This window comes from Bombus bifarius, unplaced genomic scaffold (assembly GCF_011952205.1).
Source record: "Bombus bifarius isolate JDL3187 unplaced genomic scaffold, Bbif_JDL3187 scf7180000007973, whole genome shotgun sequence".
Taxonomy (NCBI): Eukaryota; Metazoa; Arthropoda; class Insecta; order Hymenoptera; family Apidae; genus Bombus; species Bombus bifarius.
In genome coordinates, this window is record NW_022884359.1 from 3,045,214 (window position 1) to 3,066,216 (window position 21,003).

Below are 21,003 nucleotides of genomic sequence, written 5' to 3' on the forward strand. Positions count from 1 at the left end.
TTTATCTATGTATTGACACGATTACCAGGAAAGGATCGGTTAATGGAGGTTCGGATACGTGTACAATATATACTATGTAATCAAAAGAATTCATAGATAATAATTTATACTAAATAAATGAAAAGCTTAAATATTTGCAAATTTCTAATAGATTAGACTTCTACTATGAACAAGAATTTTCTATAATAAATAATATGAAATTTATAATAATACTATTATTGTTATTAAATATTGATTTAACATAAAAAAGTCTATTTCTAGCATCAAAATTTTGTTTGAATTACAAATTTGAAAAATCGTAAACATGTTATTTCTGTGGTAAATATTAATGAATGAGATTCGTTCGTTGAAGTGTTTTTATTGTTTTTCGTTTCTGTAATTATATTATTTTAAACTGATAGTTAAACTATTAGTTTTCTATAACCATCGCATATTTCGTTCGCTTTCTTGTCACTTACATATATAGTTTCTATAATTCCAGTTAAAAAATGTAATTCTATTACTATGTACAATGTATTTTCGTTAATTGTTATATTTTAAGAGTTTCACTAACAAAATTAAAGCATCTTACATTTTATGAGAAAATAAAATTTTACGTTCTTCAGGAACGTTGGATACTTTTATCGCACTTAACTTTTTCGTAGTTTATATGTGAAAGTGTAAAATTAAGTTTATGGCAACTCTACAAAAACTTTGTTGTTACAAATTACGTGCTTCAGCTAACTAGTTTTTATCAAGGACTTATTGTTACAAAATCATAATCACGACTTTTTGTCTTTATTTAGCAGCACATGCGTTCTGCTGAATACAGTATATAAAATATACACTGGCATATTATTACAGTAAAACATTTCCTTTGTATAAAAATGATATATATACAGCACACTCTCACTGTTACACGTATAGTATACGAATATTAGTTTTGATAAGATTAATGTTAAGTTATAGTATAGAATTCGGATTGTTACACTTCACGAAAGAAATAAAATATCTGTAAATACATAATAAACAAATGTAAACAAAATAAATATAAAGAAAAAGTAAAATGCACTTTGGACGGTAAGCATTACAAATAATACTAAGAACACACGTTTCGCGAAAATAAAGAGAGAAAAAAGTATTTTACATGTAATGAAATATTTCTGAAGATTTAGAAATATTTTATATATGTACAAATAACTTTGTTGTCATTGATAGAAAAATAGCATAGCTAATAAATTTTTTAATGAGTTTCAAAATCAGTTGATTTGTTGATGTTCTTACGATTAACGCTAACAGGTAAAAACTCTGATATAACAGAGTAAAAAAGAAACAAGTAACTGTTCTCATTTTTAAAATAATAAAATGTTAAACAAGTATTTAACTTAACATAGTATTCTGTCGCGATGGTCAATCTAAATGTCAATGTACATAATAAATATTTATGCACCTCATAATGTAAAGTAATAACAGTCTGCAATTCGAAAGATTTTTTACTACCTCTTATTCCTAGCTATATGATGACTGACATTAATAAGTATTCAGAAAAAATATCAAAGGTACACTTAATACAAATAAGATATTTCTACATGCTTACATCTTTTTAACGTAATATTTGAACTCATAATTGTATATTATTTCTTTTATATTATCTTCTGTGATAATTCTACTATGACGAAAATCAATAAAATAAAAATGTTTAATGTCCAGTTATTTTTTAATATTTTCATTATTATAAGGGATTCGATAAATTTGTTCGTGCTAATTAGTTAAGTTTACCAGTCTCCAGTTTAATACAGTTGTCATTAAATCGAAACAGTAGAATTATGTTTCTTTTTATCCTCCCTATAAAATCTTTTGTTATGACACTTCAAAGTGCACTTATAAGCATAATTTCATCTATATATTCTAGCATCGACATAGCGAAATATCTAACTTCATACTTAAATAAACCATTCTTTCTTTTTTTGAACTTGATGACCAGTGGCAGAATGAACTACCGCTGAGTCTGGATCCAGTGCTATTTCAGCACCCTTGTCCTCCTGGGTCAAATATTCGCCTTTGTGTCTTGACATGTATCTTCCTATAAGTACTGTCATTATAACTAATCCTATAATAATGACTGTCAACACGCTTCCTAAAATCGCGGTGTCGGTTTCGTTGTAAGCAGCTCGAACTTTTTCTTCATCTACTTGCGGTGGTGGACGAGTTTCTACGATATCAGGCGGATGCGTAATTGGTTCCACGCCACAAAAATCTTCTGTGAGAGGAGTACCTAAAGAACGAACGTTTCCAGGTCCATCTTCCTGGAATAGTAACTTCAAAGGGTAAATATCGTCAAATTCTACTCTAGATATGCAACCAGCAAAACCTTCTGTCATGGATTCGTTTCTTCCAATATACATATACTGTATATTATTAAATTGTGCATCGGCTGAGGTTTTAATGTTAAAGGGGAATTCTTTCGGCTCGTAATTATCGACTTGCAAAATGAGTGTCGCTCCTGAATCCTTCCTGCCTACCCTAACATCATGATACTGTCCTAGACCAAAATGCTTATTAGGGAAAATAACTTCTTGTCGTTCAAAACCGAAATCGAAAACGACACGCAAATGCCCGCTATTTGAGACCATAATTGTCATATATTCTCCAGAGATGTTCGAAAACAGGCCGAGTAAAAATCCTTTAGGATTCGTTGTTGTAAAACCAACTCTGATTTTTTCGGAGATAGTGGAACGCCAGCTACCCATGAAGTCGTACTTTATCATTGAACTTGGACGCATATTTACTCCAATTTCTATAATAAAACAAATTTTAACGTTAAAACTCAATGTAATACACAATATTCAATACCCAATTTTTAATAGTTTTAGAATCATACAGGACGAGATATAAAGAATTATCATTTCCCAAAATTTATTAGGTCGTCCGAAAAGTTTGTTTCGTTTTATAAGGAAATAAAGGATGCATAAAATTTTCCGTTTTATATTACTTTATCGAATTACGTATGATCCATTTTGTTCTATCAAGATAAAGATTACAACGTTCAACAGATTAGGTTTCATATTTGTATAAAAATGCGTTGTTGTAAAAGACTTGTCTGTAAAAGAAAGACACTTTTCGGACAACCTAATATTTATGTTAATTTTTATCAAGGAGAGAAACATACCATCTGCGCAAATTGGACCTTTAAATGCAGTCCATCGACAGTCACAAGAATATCCATCATATCTTTCATGGCACGTGCCATTGTTAAGGCACGGATTACTTTCGCATTTACCCATACAACCTTCAGAAATTCCATATAAATTTTGACGAGCATAACTTCTCAGATCTTGCAACTGACCATTCAAAAGGAGAGCTCTGATACACCCAACGTAACCATCTCTATAATCTGTCGTGGCGCCAATCACGAGATCCGATGTGAGATGAAGCGCTCGTACTGGCCCCGGAGGTTCCCTTACTTCATTCTTTAACGCTCCATCAATTACGATTCTAGCTTCCTTACGATTTCTTTCAACCGACACGGAATGCCATCGATTATCAGCTAATTTGTACGAGGTTTGTACACTGACCGTAAGTGGGCCACTACCTGCTAAATACTGGAACTGAATCTGATTTCCACTATTTATAGAAATCTTTATATAATCTGTGGGTCCCTTGCTATGAATTATAACAGCGTTTTCGATGGTCGTTTTAAACTCGAAATAAATATCACCGCTGTGACCGATATCAAAGGTTGGTAGGTTGATGGTAGCATCAACGATGCGGAATGTTACTACGTTCTTGAACAGATCTACAATAAAACGAAATGTTTTATTTATTTTATATAGGATTAAGGATAGGATATATTATACAGGATTAAGGAGGGAGAGGGGTCAGCTCCAATAACATTGATCTTGAAATTTATTGTAGAATAAAATATTACCCAGAGGGATGACCACTTCTATGTTATATATTAAAGTAAATATTGTTGAGGCTGATTCCTCTATACTGAATAATTATCAATACTTTTGTTATTCAAGTACAAATAAATAGAGGTGACTACAAAAGTTTGAACATTAATACAAGTGGATGGGAATCAATAATAATTAAAATGCTAATTACTATTATTTTACAGTATCTAATGTACTTACAAAGATACGATACACATTTAAATGTTTGCAAATGTATCTTTTAAATAATTACTTTAAATGGTATGAATCTTACCTGACCTTACCTTGGTAATCAACCAAGGTAAATTAGAACCTTACAAACAATTTAAAATAAATTAAATATCCTGGTTTACATGCATAATGCGTGGAAAATGTTTTAAACTTACCATCTCCCTCACAAATAAGTGGCCCAAGCGTGTAATGACCCATTTTATCGTCCACCGGTGTACCAGTATCACCAAATCGTAATTGTTTAACTGGAAGATATTCCTTTTCAGTGATGTCTCCGCTGTCTTCTAAGATAGTATCCAAGTCAGCATCACAATTGCACCATTTTGTAGGATCCGCGCAATTTCCAAGTATACCGCATTCGCATTTACGTGAACCTGGTAATGCTCCTCCCCAGTAGTCCATTTTCTGATTATTTCTACTGACCCACCACGAGTTTGGTCTGAAATGATCTCCTTGCGGTACTAAAATTACATTATATTACGTTATTCAAATACAAAATATATAATCTTCGACGAAAATCGTACATTTAAATCTCTGTTAATAGATTAATAAATAATTACCTGGAGAATTGAACAGTTTAGAAAGTCTACATTCATAACTGATCCTTTGTCTACAATTCGTGGATCGATTAAGAAGAGCTTCGATTTGATCCATGTCTGCGTCGTAAATGATATCTTGTTCAAAACTACCCGGCTCTTGGAATCCATCCACAGGTGTAATGCGTTCATTGTTATGTCGCAAGATAGTCCTCACGCGTCCATCTGTATAGAATTCACAAACTACCGGGAATGGTTTCAAAGGACCGCTTCCATCAACGTCTATTTTAATATCTGCTCGTTGACTGACTGAGTTTATGTTTTTATATGCTTCGCATGATAGAGGATTCAAGGAAGTGTGACAGACAGCTCCTGTATATCCTGTATTGGCACAATCACAGAAGAATTCATCAGAATTTTGACGACATACACCAGAATGTTTGCACGGATTTGGATTGCAACGATCCATCATTTGACATGCATCGAAGACAATTTCGTTCTTGCAACAGTATTCCTCTTCCTTCCAGTCGGTTGGTAGCTTATAGTTGCCATCGATACTAATCATTCTCATACAACCAACGAAACCGCGGTTGCTCTCTATCCCTGTCATACCACCAATCATGTAAACAGGTCCTGTGATCATATCTAATATACGTCTCGTCCTCATAGGTGTTCCATCGACATTTAGGATAAGGTTATTCTTTGAAATTGTTAATATAACTTGGTGCCATTTTCCGTCATTGAACTTTTCATCGAAATTGTCTAAAGTTACTAGAGGACTTCCTTTCGTTTGAATATCAACTTTCAATCTACCATCTTCCAAAAATAGCTAATATATACAATATAAAACATTATTAATATGTATTTGATACAGAAAATCTTCATCTTCTGAAAATAAATTTACAAACCTTTACGAAACCAGGTGAAGTAAATTGATGATATAAAATAATTCCTCTATCTTCGTATGTCCTAAAAGTGAGGGAAGCATTCAAAGAAGATACTCCCTCGTATCCTTTAAGTCTGGCATATGAGCCATGAGTTAAAAATGTTACAGGGATTATAGGTGGTTCTGGACAGCTATAAAGCGTATTCACTTTGTAATATCTTAGATTCTCCCCGGTAATTCCTGTTTCCTTTAAATCGTGAATAATGCTAGTCGCATTTAGATAAAAGTTTTCTATACACCCTGTAAAATTTTGATTGACTACCAATCCATCTTGTTTGTTAGGTACACCACCTATATATAACTGGTGAAGGTATTTGAATTAATTAATATTATAGATTTGAAAATGCAATAAAAGATATTATACATTATTTAGCTACTTACTGCTCTATTTAAATCCAGTCTATGAAACTCTCCTTTTATCCTTCCCCTAATTAATACCCTATCTACAGAGAATGAGATATTCTTCCTATTACGCGATATTAGAACATCGTGCCACATATTGTCATCCAAAAGGCTACCAACAGACAAACTAGTCATGATATCAGACCCCAAATCTATATTTAATATCATTCTGTTGTCTTTTAATTGTAAAGCTATGTAATCCCCTTGTGTCCCGCGAGAGTACATTAAAATACCATCTGCATTGTTCGTTTTGAACCGGAAGCGTATGAAATGTCTGTCAGTTTCTATTGGTTCCCTCAATAAATCATACCGTAAAAGAGATGAACCATTGAAGGAAAGAATGTCAGACACTACAAAAAGAAAAAATTAGTTAAGTAAAGACTTTGGCATATTAAGAGAATTTCTTGATTTGGAAGACTAAAATTTAGTCATCCTTAAAACATTTTTTTTGAGAGAATTATTCACTGCAAAAATAGGAACCACACTATTATTTTAATTTTTTGGTATGAAAAAGTAATTATTATCTTAGAAAAAGAGATAATTCTTTAAAATATTACTTTATTAACTATAAAAATGTGTCAATTTCTGATTTATGTAAATTTTCCATATCGTAGTGAAGTTATGGTTTTGTATGATTTCATGTTTTTCTTGAAAAAAGTCATGGAATGTCACTAATTTTCTCAATAAAATTCACAACTTCCTCTTAAAAGTATGTCATTGCTTACCATAACCACATCCATACAATTCTATTCTTAACGATATTCTATCCCGCCATCGGGTTGGATTTATTCTTATCCATTGTGCAATAATTGGTACTTCAAATTTATTAAGTTTTATAGTATCACCATCTATGTTGCCTTTAAACATCTATAAGGAAAGAAAAAAGACGTATATCCTTGTTTAATAATGAAATGCAATCTTTGTTAAATTTACTATAATCATTTCAAAAACAAAGTGTTTCTTTTATAATGTTATATAAAAACTTTGGAATTTTTGTTAACATTTACATAATCTGTTAGTTGGTTATGTTTGATTTAAGTACAACATTTATGCCTAAATTGTAATGCATAAATAAATTAAACATAGATTGGTAGACATTTGGCATGCTTTTATCTAAAGTTATGTTAGTATAGCATTGTTATTTATAAGTGCAGAAGCATGAAAGCAAATGTTAAACATTCTGTTGAAAGTACCGTGTAAAAAATGTAAATTATTAAAATAATTATATATATGTATAGTGTTTAATAGTTAAGAAAAAGTCCTCACAAATAGAAAAAAGATCTTCAAGCTATATGCTTGAGCATTTAGTAGAAATTAAAGAAATCATATTTTTTAATTTTTTAGAACATGTGAGATTTAAGAAATTATTAACATATAAAAGCAGAATCATAGTTCCCATTGTGCCTCCACCAATAAAAAGAGAGCACTTCTGCTATGTATTTCTCACTGAGAATATATAATTTTAGAAATAATGAAATAATTCTTTTACTGAAAAATACGTTGGTATGTATAACATGTAAATGTTATATTACATATGTACAATATTGTAGCAAGTATATCATATCTTGGAGCAAAAGATAAAAATGATTCTGTACAGAAAAGTTCTACGTTTCTTTATAGTCAATATCTCTATTAATACCTCATCTACACCATCCTGGCTTTCATAACTGGCCCAGGCTTGCCCATCATCAGAGTACTGGACAATATACTCTGTCACATATTCATTAGTATGTGCACGACCTCGTGTAGCTATGCTGCGTATCTCATATCTGTCCCCCAGTTCCACAGTAAGATGTTGATCATAACTGCTAAGCTCTGGTGACCACGTAGAACCTCCTGCAAAGCCCAGCCCCATGTCCATGTGTAAAAGGAAAAGAGTAGAAGCAAAGCAGTTAAGTAAGAGAAAGAAAGTGTTATGAGTTATTGGAAAATGGTAACATAATGATTATCATTTGTGTTTATATTTTAATAAATAATTATTTTAATAAATATTTTATATTATAATACATAAAATTCTATTTTTCATAATAATATTTACATCATTCAGAAATTCGGTATGAAATGCATGAAAAAGATATAGCTGTTGTGTATTCATTTGTACAAATGAAGAAGCATACTAACAGTGTTGTGTTAAACATGCAAACAGTATCTACCTACATAGAAGTTTTTATGATGCAATGTTATGGAAATTCATTCGTTACTTCATTCATGCTAAAGATACTTAACTAATATCATACTGAATTTCAAAAACCCAGTCTTTTGCATTATCGCAGTGCTATGAGTTTTGTTAGTCATTAGTTAATATTAGTTACCAAATGCAATATACCTTTTTAACAAATCTGCTCATGGATTATGGCTATATTAGCACAGACACTGAGTCAAAAATTGTATAGGTTCAGTTTACCTTAACATTACCATCTTCTTCTTTGTAATCAACGTAGTCCAGGCCATTTGTACCATAACTGATAACATATTCCATAACATACTCATTTTGTACTGCTCGTCCCTGGGTCTCCACAGCTGTGATGTTCATTATTTGACCCAGGTCGATTATAAGGTACTGACCAAAGTCTGAACTGCTAGCCGTCCATGCGCTTCCGCCTACGCCACAACATATACGCATGCATGCAACTCAAAATGAACTTAAGGAAGCAGTCATATTTAACAAAGTAGGGTTATCAGAGAATTAATTACTACTATAATTATCATGTAATGAATTTAAGATAATTATAACATAACTAAATATATTCATAGCTGAAAAATACAAGTAATACTTAAGTTATACCTTTCAAAGGTGTCTATTAAAATAGTTGAAAGCAATATCATTTAAAAGAAATACATATGTATAAGTTGGAAATATATATGTTATGTGTTATTTATGGAAAACTCCCTTTCCCAAGCAAAAGAGAGGAAATGTGTAAAAGTAACAGGTTTGTGTATTGTATGCACATAAAATAAATGAATTTAAAATTTTTTATTGCATCTTTTGTAGTTTTTAAACTGAAATTTATAATTAATTTCAATATTCTGTAAAAACTGTATTCTTTCAAATATCTTAAATTATTGTTAATGTTAAGTGTACATACGAAACTATGAATTTTATAAGGAGGTAAAATAAAATTTGGACACATATTTCTAACTATATTTATTAAATTCACTAACTAAATGCAACTGTTATATCTGTACATCTTTATTACGCATACATAAAAGCATTACTCACAAAAAACTAATGTAACAATATATAAAATTTAAAGTTATGGATGTTCCTTTTTTTTGAAATATTCTTCTGTATATTTAGGATCTTGTGGAAATAATGGAATAGCATTTGCTAAAAGTGTATCACTGTTTACATATTCAAATATTTTCTTTTGCGAGTTTGGTGCTTTTCCATTTTTTTGTAAAGCTATAGCAACACAGTGTTGGGAATTCAATAATGTTTCCTCAAACAACCAATCTTGTTTTACATCATTTATGTATAAAACAGTATCAGTTGTAACAGAATTTTCCATGAGTTCTGAATTAGTTTTAAAAGACATTGATCTAAGATCAATCGTAATACCTTTGCCTATAGCTTTCACATAACTTTCTTTTAATGCCCAATGCCTGCAGAACATACTAATTTTATCAATGTCATTAGAAAACATATTTATTTCTCCCCATTCTAAAGGTGAAAAATTCCTATTCATTATACGGAAAAATTCAGGCAATTGCTTACCACCAGTATATTCGAATTTCATTACGTCTATTCCTAAGTTTACATTCCTTGTTTCACCTGCTAAAACTGTATAATTACCGTGATGAGATATATTAAAAGACAAGTTTGAGGAAACATTTTTTAAAATAGGTTTATTATATGCATCTCTTGCAAATACTATAGCAGAGTATGGAATATGTTCATACTCATTAACAAATTTTCTCATCATTAATCTACCTGCAAGAGAAGCCCTAATATCTTTACGAAACACAAATCTGCCTAATCTTTGTTTCTCTTCTAACTGTATGCAAGAAATAGCATAAGCAAAGTCCTTTTCACTGGGATTCCATTCCTTCCAATTGAATGCCCACCGAATACTTTGAAACATGTTTACTAATATTAATTTTAACTCTGATTTATAATCAGGTTAAAGTTCTGCAAACTGTTATTTGCTTCTGTTTTATTAAAGCACTGCTTTTTTTAAAGGCTCTTGTCTTTTAAAAAACCAGGCTACTCTTTAGCATCCACCTGGAGCAAATAGACAGAAGACATTGGATTACTTTTATAATAAATAACAATATTTATTTTTAATTGATAAAGTATTCATTAAAGGATTATTAATTAATTATTAATAATGATCATTTGTGTGACTAGTGCTTGTTGCTTAAGAAGAAATCAGATGCACAGAATAACTCTGCAATGAGTCAGTGAGTTCATTTTACCTAATTCAGGTCTGGAGTTCTTTTAATTGGCTAATGTATGTGGGTGTCGATGAGAATTGCATTTCTTTAAGTTTTAAGTCTTTTCAAACAAATCAAATTTCATGTCTAACCTTAAATATACAGATACATAATATGTGGATAATACACTACCTGTATTGCTATTAAACTTAATAATAAATATAGACAAAGAAAAGCAATCTTAGTAACAGGTATACATCATCACATACGTTTTCAAAATATGATATATAGATAGCAAGCAACAAACTACAAATTATCAAATGTTTCTAAACTTGTACAAGAAGATAACATAAGAAATGTTATTGAACAATATAACTAAGGGAAAATGCAATATATAATATCACAAAAAAAATTAGAAAAGCTTTACCATTAAGCCTGGCATTTTTTGGACCTCTGTTAGGTAATGATGTGGTAGCTGTTAAGTGAGCTCTGTCCAAAAGTGGATCGTTACATTCATCATCTAATTAAAAATTACATTTAAATTAATAATATAATATACATCAACATATCAAATATCATTAAAGTAATTTTTTAAAAATTATAAATTCAATATAATACGTTCATTTTATATAATACAAAATACCTATCAATTTTTAATAATAGGATTAAAGAATTTTATTTTATGTAATCAGTATAAAATATCATGCTTCTCTAACAATATATGTACATTCATACATTAGGGAACGATAAATGTATGATCGTAATGCAATACATTTCTCAAGTTCTAAAGAATATTAAATCTTAAGTTGAATATTGGTTCATGGATTGGTTGAATTAGAAACAAAAGTTTGCTCGTTTTTCAATAAGTTTATCATACATTAATTCTCTACTACGCCATGTTGTAAAATGGGCTTGGCTGCATTGAATCATCTTTAGGAAAATTATTTCTCTTACGGAGGAAAAATTTCATACAGTTAATAATAATATGTACTTACACGCAGAGGTGAATGAATTACTTGCAATTGCGAAAACGAACACAAAACACCTGATAGTATTCATCGTATCATTGCCCTTTCAGAGAGCAACATACGAGAAGCTACTCCTAAGCGAGACGCGTTGTTGAAACTGTTACTGATTCTCTCTCACGCTCTGACTGGAGTCATTTCACTAGTGTATTACTCATACGTACACTGCGACACACATACATGGTCACATATACATGCTACTATACTATATAGTACTTATCATGTTATATTATATTGTAAAATATTGGATTATCTTATAGCATATTACATACTACCATCACATTATTTAAGATAAGATATTAATAATTATATAGAGAATATTTAAATTCCAATTTGATGGAATAAAACGTGAACTTTTTAAACACATTGGCAGAATTTAATGTTCATACATTTTTTAAAATGCAATGTAAGATGTAACGGAATTATTATTCTACCGTATCTTAAAGGTATACTAGATTTGTTATCAAATTATTTATTTGTTGCGAAATATGTTTTTATATGTATATATGTATATGTTTATATTTATATACGTATATATATACATTTTATAACTTAAAATTTAAAAAAAAGTTACCGATAGTCGATAAAGTCAAATACATATATTGACTAATCAGTGATTATACATGCCTAATCAATGTTTAAATTGAAAGTAAATTTTCCTATGAAATTCCGAAAAACATAAAATTCTATATTTCTACAGCTTAAATAAAAGAAATAACAGAGTTTATTGAAGCCTAAATTGGACTACAAGTAGCGTAATCCTTAGCTTGGCATCGTTTACCAAAGATTAATTGATACATGTAAAAGCAGTGTATGCTCTGTAATAGGATAAACAAGTATTGTAGAGGTATTCGTATGTCAATATTAAGATCTCACATCTCGTTCAGTACCTCGTTCGTGGTACGATTATAAATCGAATACAATACATATATATTTGTCAGATTCCTGTCATAGCATAGTTGACAACGTCACGTGTGACAGAAATGTATGTACAAATTTCTGTTTAACGTGTTTAAATAATTTAATATTATTTATATCATTTTTCTACTATTTTCGCATAATTAACTGAAATATAATGGCTGATGAACATGGGCCTCATAATGAAGAGAAAGAGAAACAAGATGAGCAACCTAATCAAGATGACAAAATTCTTCAAAATGAAGAAACTGAACAGGGAGAATATGAAAGTACAGTTGAAGAATCAAGGAAAAGGGAATATTCTGCGCCAGCAGAAGATGCCATGTATGATGACGATTATTCCGAAGCTGAAGATTATGGATACATGCCTAAATATGAAAAGGACTGGACGGAAGCAGTAAAGTGTTAGTCTTCATTTTGTCAATCAATAGTAAACTCTTTAATTAACCATAACTAATTAATTTTATGAAACGTTATAAATATAATTAATTAGAATTTTCTGTGAAGCTATTTCTAGCGAAACCATAGATTGGGAAAAGGAAGCAAAGGAAACAGTACGCTTGGACATAAGTACATTAAAAGAAAGGCGAAGAACGATTTTCGATTTAGATTCTTATTCTGCTTCCGGTCCATCAACCAGCGATCTTCTACGTCTTGCTTCGGTGGATTATGTACCCGAACCACCGAAAGAAATTCGCTATTCTGTTTCACTAGTAATCCAAATCAATGTCATTTTATTTCTTTATATTATTTTATTGGTTCTTCCGCCCAAAAAACTCCTCAATTATGTTCTTATTCGATCACTGGTCTTTTTTAGATCAAATAAACAACCTATTAAGTAGTACGTTCTTGTTCAGGGTGCACCAGGTATAGCAAGGATCAACTTGTCGTCTCTAACGCAAAAGGTAGTTGGCTGTGTCATAGGAGAAAACGTTAGCACCGAGTATCCTTGGGTATACGTTCGGAAAGAAATCATTGAAGACAATATAGATCTCCACGAAGACAGTAGCGATTTCCTGCCAATAAAAAACGAGATTCGAATGTTTCCGAATTCGAAGATATTAATCGGTTATGTTCCATCGTTAACCGAAGAAGGTCAGTTCTACATATGCTTGACGGAGGATGGTCGAGATGCTGTGATCGAACAAATTCAGAAACAAAGAGAGGAACATGAAAGTCGTGTGAGGACCGCCGTCTATAAACCGTTAGGGAAATGGCAGGAATTTAACAGCAGTGTAGAGATCGAGGCGTCCATCGTTAAGAATACTAGACCGCTGTTAGAGATCGAGGTAAAAAAGTGGAAGGCGAAATAAGGGAATGAATGAAAGTACTTTTATCATGTAGGCAATACTAGAATGAAGAAAAGAGTTTTTTGTAACAAACGTGTCACTTTTTATTAATATAATTTTGGAGAATGAGATGGACTTTTACTATACACATATAGGGAATCTATGGTATATAATTATATATATATATATATAATGTAATATTTTACGATTTTTAAGATAAAGTCGTCCTGAATATTCTTTTTGATAATTTTGCAATTATATTACATTCTGTTAAAAATAAGTAAATGTTCACTTTTGGATGATAATGTATTGCGTACATCATCGGTTCATTTTAGGTAATAGGAACAGCAGATATATTCAATGCATCATTCCAATTCGAAGACAGAAAAGTAGACGATGTTAGAGATGGATACATCGAACTTCTCCCTTACCGTCAAATCTTTGAAAATATTCCACGTAAACTGTTAAATAATATGACTCAAGTTACTCCGGATGTTCGAGACGTGGAAACTCAAACGGCTCTTTCGGTATTTACAAATTGTTGGGTTCAGTACAAATATGAATATAAGTCTCCGGATATATCGAAATTTACGCCAGATAAAGTAGAATCTTTGAGGAGCTTCCTTCATCGTTTCAGTGACTATGTGTGCGATCAAGTTAGTTTTTTTTTCAATCTAATAATAATATATAATATGTAATATAATTCGTCTATTTTTGTCTTTATACTATTGTAGTTGTTGTTAAATGCTACTTGGGACATTTACACGAACGATTATGGCAATTTAGTGAGGAATATAAGAGACACACAGTGGCCGATACCTGTAAGCTATGAGGAACACTTGAGCTTTCACGACGAACAGCACGTGGCTAATAAAGTCATCAATGACCTTTGCTGGCATCCATTATGGTCTGGTATAGCGTTTGCTGCCTACACGAGCTACTCAAAGAGTCAACATCTGATTGGACCTAAATCTAACGAAGAGGTGAATCTACAAAAAAGATGTCTTTCTTCCAATTTCTTAGATTTCTTAAATTTTTAAGATAGTAAATCTCGAATTTTCCGTCCCAGGTAGTTAAGGCTTGCGACAATAATTTTGTTCTCGTATGGTCGTTCAACGATCGTTTGACACCAAAATTGGTTCTTGAATGTCCAAGGGAAGTGACATCCGTAGCTGTGAGTCCACTAGATGGAAATCTGATCGTAGGTGGTTGCGCAAATGGCCAGTTAAGTATTAATAATCTAAAGTGCTAAGAAGACTATTATTAAAAAATATGAGTATTTCATAACAATATTTAATGTACAATATAATTATAATTTAACATTAAAATGAAAAAAATCAATAAAAATGTACTTATCAATTAATGTCCTCAATTACTAATAATTTTAATGTTTTATGTTTATAAAATATCATGTTTAAACTATTACAGATCGTACTATGGCACATCCCAGGTAAAATCGAAAAAGTGGAAGCGGTAATTGTGTATACAGCTGCTCAAATCAAGCATAGAATCGCGATAAAGACTTTGACCATATGGATGCAGGAAGTAATTGGAACGTCCGTAATCAGACCTACTGCAATGTCCTCGTTAAAAGAGAGCCAGAAGGCGGCTATTACTCAGATTATATGGATTTCTCCGTATGATCAGCTTGATTCCAGTGGCAGAATTACATCATTGCCAGAAGACACTAGTGTTAATGATTTATCGTCGCAATTTGTAACTGCAAGCGAGGATGGTACGATCGCTTTCTGGAACTTGAAGTTAGATGAAAAGTTGGTCTTTTTTTTAAGTAAATTCGATTCATTACTTATTATACATGTTGTGAGGATATCATAATTAATTTAATATTTTAGAGTACTTTAACCCTAGTACGAGTATGTAAATAGGAGCACGCTTTGAGCATTTTAAAAATACTTAAAAACTAAGACATATAAAATATAGAAAACATCTAAAACAGAGTATTCGTTATAATTAGATTATAGAAGTTAATATCGAGTTTTTATATATTTTTTAATATTGAGTTGATATACAATTTTTACCCGATAAACAAATAATCTTCCAGTTTTTCTTATCATTATAAAAAATATATGTTTATTTCAACTTTGTGATCAATATTATTAGAGAGAAAAGGAGATTACACATTCAGAAACTAGAATACGATTTACTTAAAGTGCAAGTATTTGCCATTAAATATAAACTATAAATATAAATATAAATTAAAATGAAGGTTCTCCAGAAATGAAATGTTATCCCTTATTATTTTATTTTGTTACATAAATATATGATGAATATTGTTTTTCAATAAGTCATCATTTTCATCTGTTTTATACCTTTTTTAGCTTCGATCAGAAAAGTTTATTCGTTCACGATTATGCACTTTCATAAATTAAATAAAAAAGAAGGAATTAATCGGAAATTAAAATATGGTTTACAGTTTCTTATTGAATTAATCTTTACTAGCGAGTTAATCAGAAATTGTTATTATTTATAAGATGGCAGATGTATAAGAAGGAGAAAAAGGAGAAAAGGAAAGAGACCGTAATAAGACCAGAAGCATTGGCAAAGTCGATATCTCCGTTTAAAGTACTGGACCGTATTTTCAAGCCCTATTATGTCTTGACAATCCAACATCCAAACGAAAGTCGAAACGTAGTAATAACTACTATGAGCATGTATGCACCGAAATTTATGAAAAAACGCACTGACGTTGCTCCATCAACGCAAGATGTAACTATCCGGAGGTATTTTGAAAATGTTATCAAGAAACCAGATTATGTGATGAAACCGATGATACATGTCGGTACTGTTGAAGGTATAAAAAAACAATTTATAAAAAGAAAAAGTAGGTATTTTGCTGTAGGTATTTTTGTATTTATATATATTAATTATATATTATATTTATTTTTATTACACAGGTTTATCTTAAATTTCTTTGTCTTGGTACAATTTTTTGTATATAAAATAATTGTAAAATATTAAGCAATACAAGATAAATCAAACGCCTTGTATATTTTTAAATCATTAATTTAATTTTAATTTAACTACATTTGATTTTCTAGGCGATTTTGGTTGTATCACGTGGGAGGGATACGATTTCACAACAGATTTAAATATTAATACGGAAGTATGTCAATGGTGTTGGTTTAAAAGAATACACGATGGTCCTATAACACATTCTGTTAGATCTAGACTAAATACATCGTGGCTTGCAACCATAGGTGGCAAAATATTCGCTATTTGGAAGGAGGATATTGGTATACCGTTATTTTGGAAGAAATCACAAGTTAGGTACATTTCGGATTTTTAAAACATTTCATTGTAATTATAATGCTCTCGAAATATAATGTCTCTCGAATATAATAGCTCTCGGAAGCATTTGTACAGTTAGAGAAAATTTATATGTATATATATATGTTGTATGTATTATATAAAACATTTCGACATTTCATTAACATTATAATGAGACACGAGTGTCTTGATTATATTGAACCTAATCTAGAAATGTATATAGAAGCTGTGAGATATTTGACACGAAGATATTAGTGAGAAATTAGTATACAACATGAATAGTCATCTTGTATTGACTTTTAAAACTGTTCCCCTGTAAAAGAAAATGTAACTTATCACGTTCTTTTCCTTTACTTTTATATACAAAAAAATAATTTATCCTTTTATATAGCCTCACTGCTATTTCTTGGGGTAGTTATCGCCCCACGATAGTAATTCTAACACGATTAGATGGTACCGTCGAATTATGGGATTTCATGGTGAAAACAGAAGAACCATGCGTCATGCAGAGTCTGTCAGGTCGCATAATTACAGGGATATACACACACGAATTATATTTGACTCCACAATGCGTAGGATTTTGCGATTTCAATGGTATCTTAAGGATGTTTCTCGCTCCCGATGTTTTTTTCAAGAAGGACACCGCTTGTGTAGAATGGATGAGTAATTTTATCGAACGCCAAGTTAAAAGGGTAAATTTGTACAAAATGAAATGATATTTTAAACTTAATTTAATCTATCAACGTCACGATATAAATTGGCCAAACTACTGAATTGCTCATTTTCTATACTATGTCTAAACAACGCAGATCTTTATTTTCACTTATTCTTCTTGTACTATTTTATTTTAATTCACTATTATCTTTGTATTATACAATTTTTCAGGATTGTAATATTTTAATTCTTCAACTTCTTCAGAATAATTTTTTTATCTTTTCGAATACAATTACAATTTTTTTCTCATGGCATACTCATTAGCTTTGAATGGGTTATTAACCCATTCGGACGGGTAATTCCAGGTAAAGAGCTGTAGGGAATGGTTAGAGAGATGGACACAAACGGCTTATAAGGAGATCAAAGAAAAACAAAGAAAAGCAGAGAGGAAGAAACAAGAGGAAGAAGAGAAAGCAGTCACCACTAAAACAATGGAAGCTGGACCTTTAGTAGAGCCTCTAAAAAAAGGCTTAGTATGTTTCTTTTAAACTAATATAACTAAACTAATGTTACTAAACTAATATTACTAAAAACTAATATTACTAAAAGAAAAAGATCAGCTTATAGAACCGGACTTCTTTTTAATGTAATAATAATAAGAAAAAGAATTTAAACTGTTATTTGATCGTTAATTGGGACGATTTTTTAGAAAACATGGGATATGATTGAAGAATCACGTGAAAGATGGAAAACAAGGGAGTTGAAGCACATGCAGCAAGTGCTTCTGGAGAAGAAAGGTTTAAAGAAAGACGACCTCGAAAGGCAGCGTGAACCTATTCTAAGATTACGGCAGGATGCAGAAAGGAAGAAGAAAAAATTACGGCAGACATTAAAAATGCAAGAAAGTATTTTTGAGCACACCAAAAACCTTTTCTTCCCTAAACATCAGCCAGAGACCAAACGAATTTCCGTGGCGCCAGTGCCAGGAAGAATCGATAAACCAGTTACTGTGGAGGACACTATACTCGAAGAGGAAATGATGGTAAATGGAATGACGAAAGTTGGATTATAGTTTGAAACATATAGCAGAAAATTCTATGATAATCCCTCCATAGGCAGATTCTATAGGCAAACTACTACAAAATTTTATCTCTGAATTTTTTCATCAAAAATGATTCGAAGAGCATACGATTAACGCGGATTAACAGAGTAATTTTATTAGAGGCGATTAACTGTAGTAGAGGAGTTAAATACTTCAGAATCTTTTTTTAAATTTTTGATAGTTTAGAATACTAAAAAAGGTAAACTTGGATATAACTGATCTAATTTGCCTATGGAGAATCATCAGAAGGTCAATAATAACTTAACACACTATATCACAACGTCCAATTTATTCATCTCGTTTCGTCTTATTGCATAATCATTGTATCATTATTACATCGTTACAAGAAAAAAGATGTTGAATACAATACACCTAAATATTTTAAAGAGAGCTTCCCGAGCATTTACATGACTTTCATTATTATTACTATTGTTCTTTATTATTGGCCATTGTTATGTGTCTTATATCGCGTCTAATTTTTCTGATGAAAGTAGTGGAACACTTGTACAGGCACCTTTTATGAATATATTATATATGTTACACAGAACTGAAGTTTCAAATTTGATCAGTATAATCATGACAGTTATGTCTTATTACAGTGCTAATGTTTCAAAATATTTTACATACAACATGGATATAAAAGTTTTGATAGAAGTGTCCAAATAGTTTCGTCAGCTACTGTGTACTATGATCGATCGATTAATATTATTAGAGGATGTCCTTACCGTATTTTAATTATGATCTTTTTTCATTTATGATTCTTTCTCTAATGAATTTTAAGGAAATGCAACGAATTGACCCGAATGAAGAGATCATTTACCATTTTATGGAAACGCAGGCTAAAGTGTTAGCTGATTTACAGAAGCATCCGTTTCAGCATTCGTTTAATTGGGAGAATATTCTAAGAAAGAAGAAAACGATACGCGTCACGATGGATACCGAGTTGAAAAAATTGAACAAATCGAAGAAGAGATTCAGTATAATCATATAAATGATACCTACGATAAAACATTAATTTAATTATGTAACTATGACTTAGCATGAAAATATACTTAACACATAGGTCACGAGATATTTTGTTTTAATGTTTTTTCATATGCGCGTATAGACGGCTCAAGAAATTAAAAATAAATTGATCTTTCTGTTACGTTACCAAGGCAACGGAGCCTTGCATATTCTTGTGACAAATGATTAGCAAAATAAATATATGTCGAAATTTCGAGAGGGTGAAAAATAATCGGTCAGTATTGCCACAACATCGGTAGGTTTGTGTCAATCGTGCATCGTACTTTATAAAGTGTTTTATCGTTGTACAACATTTTGTTATTTGAAAATCCGCGTTTTAATTTGTGAGGAAACAATTTTTTAATTATTTTACAAAATAGGCTCTAATTCTAAAAAAGTAGTAAAATATCTCATAGAAATAAAAAAACTGAAAGCCAAGATGATAAACTAAACAGATGTATAAAAAATATGTAGTAATATTTAAGAATACTTTATAAATGTGAATTTGAAAAGTGCATATATGCATTATACAAAATTTTTTTGGAATGCTCAAAAATGTGTGGACCCTGGAAGCGCGTTGAACGAGCAAAATGCTGTACGCAATGTGACTTAGCATGAAAATATACTTAATTTTCAATGAAAGTAATCTTAAAATATTGTGTTACAAAAATAAAATTTTATTTTGTTTATTGAAAATTAATGTAAAAGATTAAAGTAATGTTGAGGTAACAAAAAGTCAAGTTGAAGAAAACAAATTGAAGAAAAAAAAGGTGAAGAATTGCGCTTTATTCAACTGCAAGAAACATTGTTGCGTGGATGAATTGAGATTAGATGATTCACGTTCACGTAGATGAACTGAAAATCAGTGCTTTACAAATATAATATCCGGTATTCGTTAGAAGAAGGATTCAAGCAAACAAAAGAGAGCAATTTGCGTCGTAGTTGTCTCCACCTACCATCACATACGCTGTAAATAATCTTCAATTTTGTTGTAGAAAATGGTTGCAAACAATTTTCATCTTTACAACATAAATAAAAGATCAAAAGTAGTTTTCTTAAATTAATAAGGATTATAAACCAATTAAAAGATAATAACATGTTTTGAGGATTTAAGGAAATTGCCGTGATGACAAATATAATAGCATTCTTCTTAATAGCGTTAGTCTTACAATTATTTTTGTCCTTGAAATATATTGAAATAAGACCTACATAACGAATTAAACGAAAGTTGTTCTGGGAATATTTTTCATGGCCATTCAATTTTTGTGTATATATATAAAGGGGGTTACTCAATCTTTAAATTTGCTTGGCAACTCTAG

The 21,003-nt window shown here is 30.9% G+C and overlaps 3 protein-coding genes across 4 annotated transcripts; 1 reads left to right on the top strand and 2 right to left on the bottom strand.

Moving 5' to 3' along the window:
* Positions 1-1,922: 1,922 nt before the first annotated feature.
* Positions 1,923-11,537, bottom strand: LOC117215504 (neurexin-4). The gene is made up of 10 exons (XM_033461865.1): positions 11,399-11,537; positions 10,831-10,923; positions 8,434-8,630; positions 6,755-6,896; positions 6,009-6,379; positions 5,590-5,928; positions 4,706-5,510; positions 4,301-4,606; positions 3,149-3,775; positions 1,923-2,776 (listed from the first exon to the last, which is right to left on the bottom strand). The coding sequence occupies exons 1-10, from the start codon at positions 11,460-11,462 to the stop codon at positions 1,923-1,925; spliced, it is 3,798 nt and encodes a 1,265-aa protein (XP_033317756.1). The 5' UTR covers positions 11,463-11,537.
* On the bottom strand, positions 9,200-10,923 carry LOC117215521 (L-aminoadipate-semialdehyde dehydrogenase-phosphopantetheinyl transferase). The gene is made up of 2 exons (XM_033461880.1): positions 10,831-10,923; positions 9,200-10,251 (listed from the first exon to the last, which is right to left on the bottom strand). Exon 2 carries the CDS (start codon positions 10,109-10,111, stop codon positions 9,284-9,286), a length of 828 nt encoding a protein of 275 aa, XP_033317771.1. The 5' UTR covers positions 10,112-10,251; positions 10,831-10,923; the 3' UTR covers positions 9,200-9,283.
* Positions 11,538-12,189: 652 nt separating the features above from the next.
* Positions 12,190-19,751, top strand: LOC117215616 (WD repeat-containing protein 63-like). 2 transcript variants are annotated; one of them, XM_033462000.1, is made up of 13 exons: positions 12,190-12,750; positions 12,854-13,059; positions 13,204-13,635; positions 13,971-14,291; positions 14,370-14,618; positions 14,705-14,860; positions 15,064-15,407; positions 16,128-16,447; positions 16,695-16,923; positions 17,315-17,615; positions 17,943-18,110; positions 18,287-18,619; positions 19,461-19,751. In XM_033462000.1, exons 1-13 carry the CDS (start codon positions 12,504-12,506, stop codon positions 19,668-19,670), a joined length of 3,516 nt encoding a protein of 1,171 aa, XP_033317891.1. In that variant the 5' UTR covers positions 12,190-12,503; the 3' UTR covers positions 19,671-19,751. The 2 variants fall into 2 exon arrangements, with proteins under 2 accessions (XP_033317891.1, XP_033317900.1); XM_033462009.1 differs by having other exon boundaries at positions 18,693-19,601.
* Positions 19,752-21,003: the final 1,252 nt, after the last annotated feature.

Excerpts from the sequence above, each read along its gene's own strand:
- LOC117215521 (XM_033461880.1), bottom strand. The coding sequence starts at position 10,111 with ATGTTTCAAAGTATTCGGTGGGCATTCAATTGGAAGGAATGGAATCCC.
- LOC117215504 (XM_033461865.1), bottom strand. The coding sequence starts at position 11,462 with ATGAATACTATCAGGTGTTTTGTGTTCGTTTTCGCAATTGCAAGTAAT. Across the intron at positions 5,511-5,589 it reads CTTCACCTGGTTTCGTAAAG|CTATTTTTGGAAGATGGTAG; the intron begins GTTTGTAAATTT and ends TGTATATATTAG. Across the intron at positions 4,607-4,705 it reads TAAACTGTTCAATTCTCCAG|TACCGCAAGGAGATCATTTC; the intron begins GTAATTATTTAT and ends ATGTAATTTTAG.
- LOC117215616 (XM_033462000.1), top strand. The coding sequence starts at position 12,504 with ATGGCTGATGAACATGGGCCTCATAATGAAGAGAAAGAGAAACAAGAT. Across the intron at positions 14,619-14,704 it reads GACCTAAATCTAACGAAGAG|GTAGTTAAGGCTTGCGACAA; the intron begins GTGAATCTACAA and ends TTTCCGTCCCAG. Across the intron at positions 17,616-17,942 it reads TCGAACGCCAAGTTAAAAGG|GTAAAGAGCTGTAGGGAATG; the intron begins GTAAATTTGTAC and ends GGGTAATTCCAG.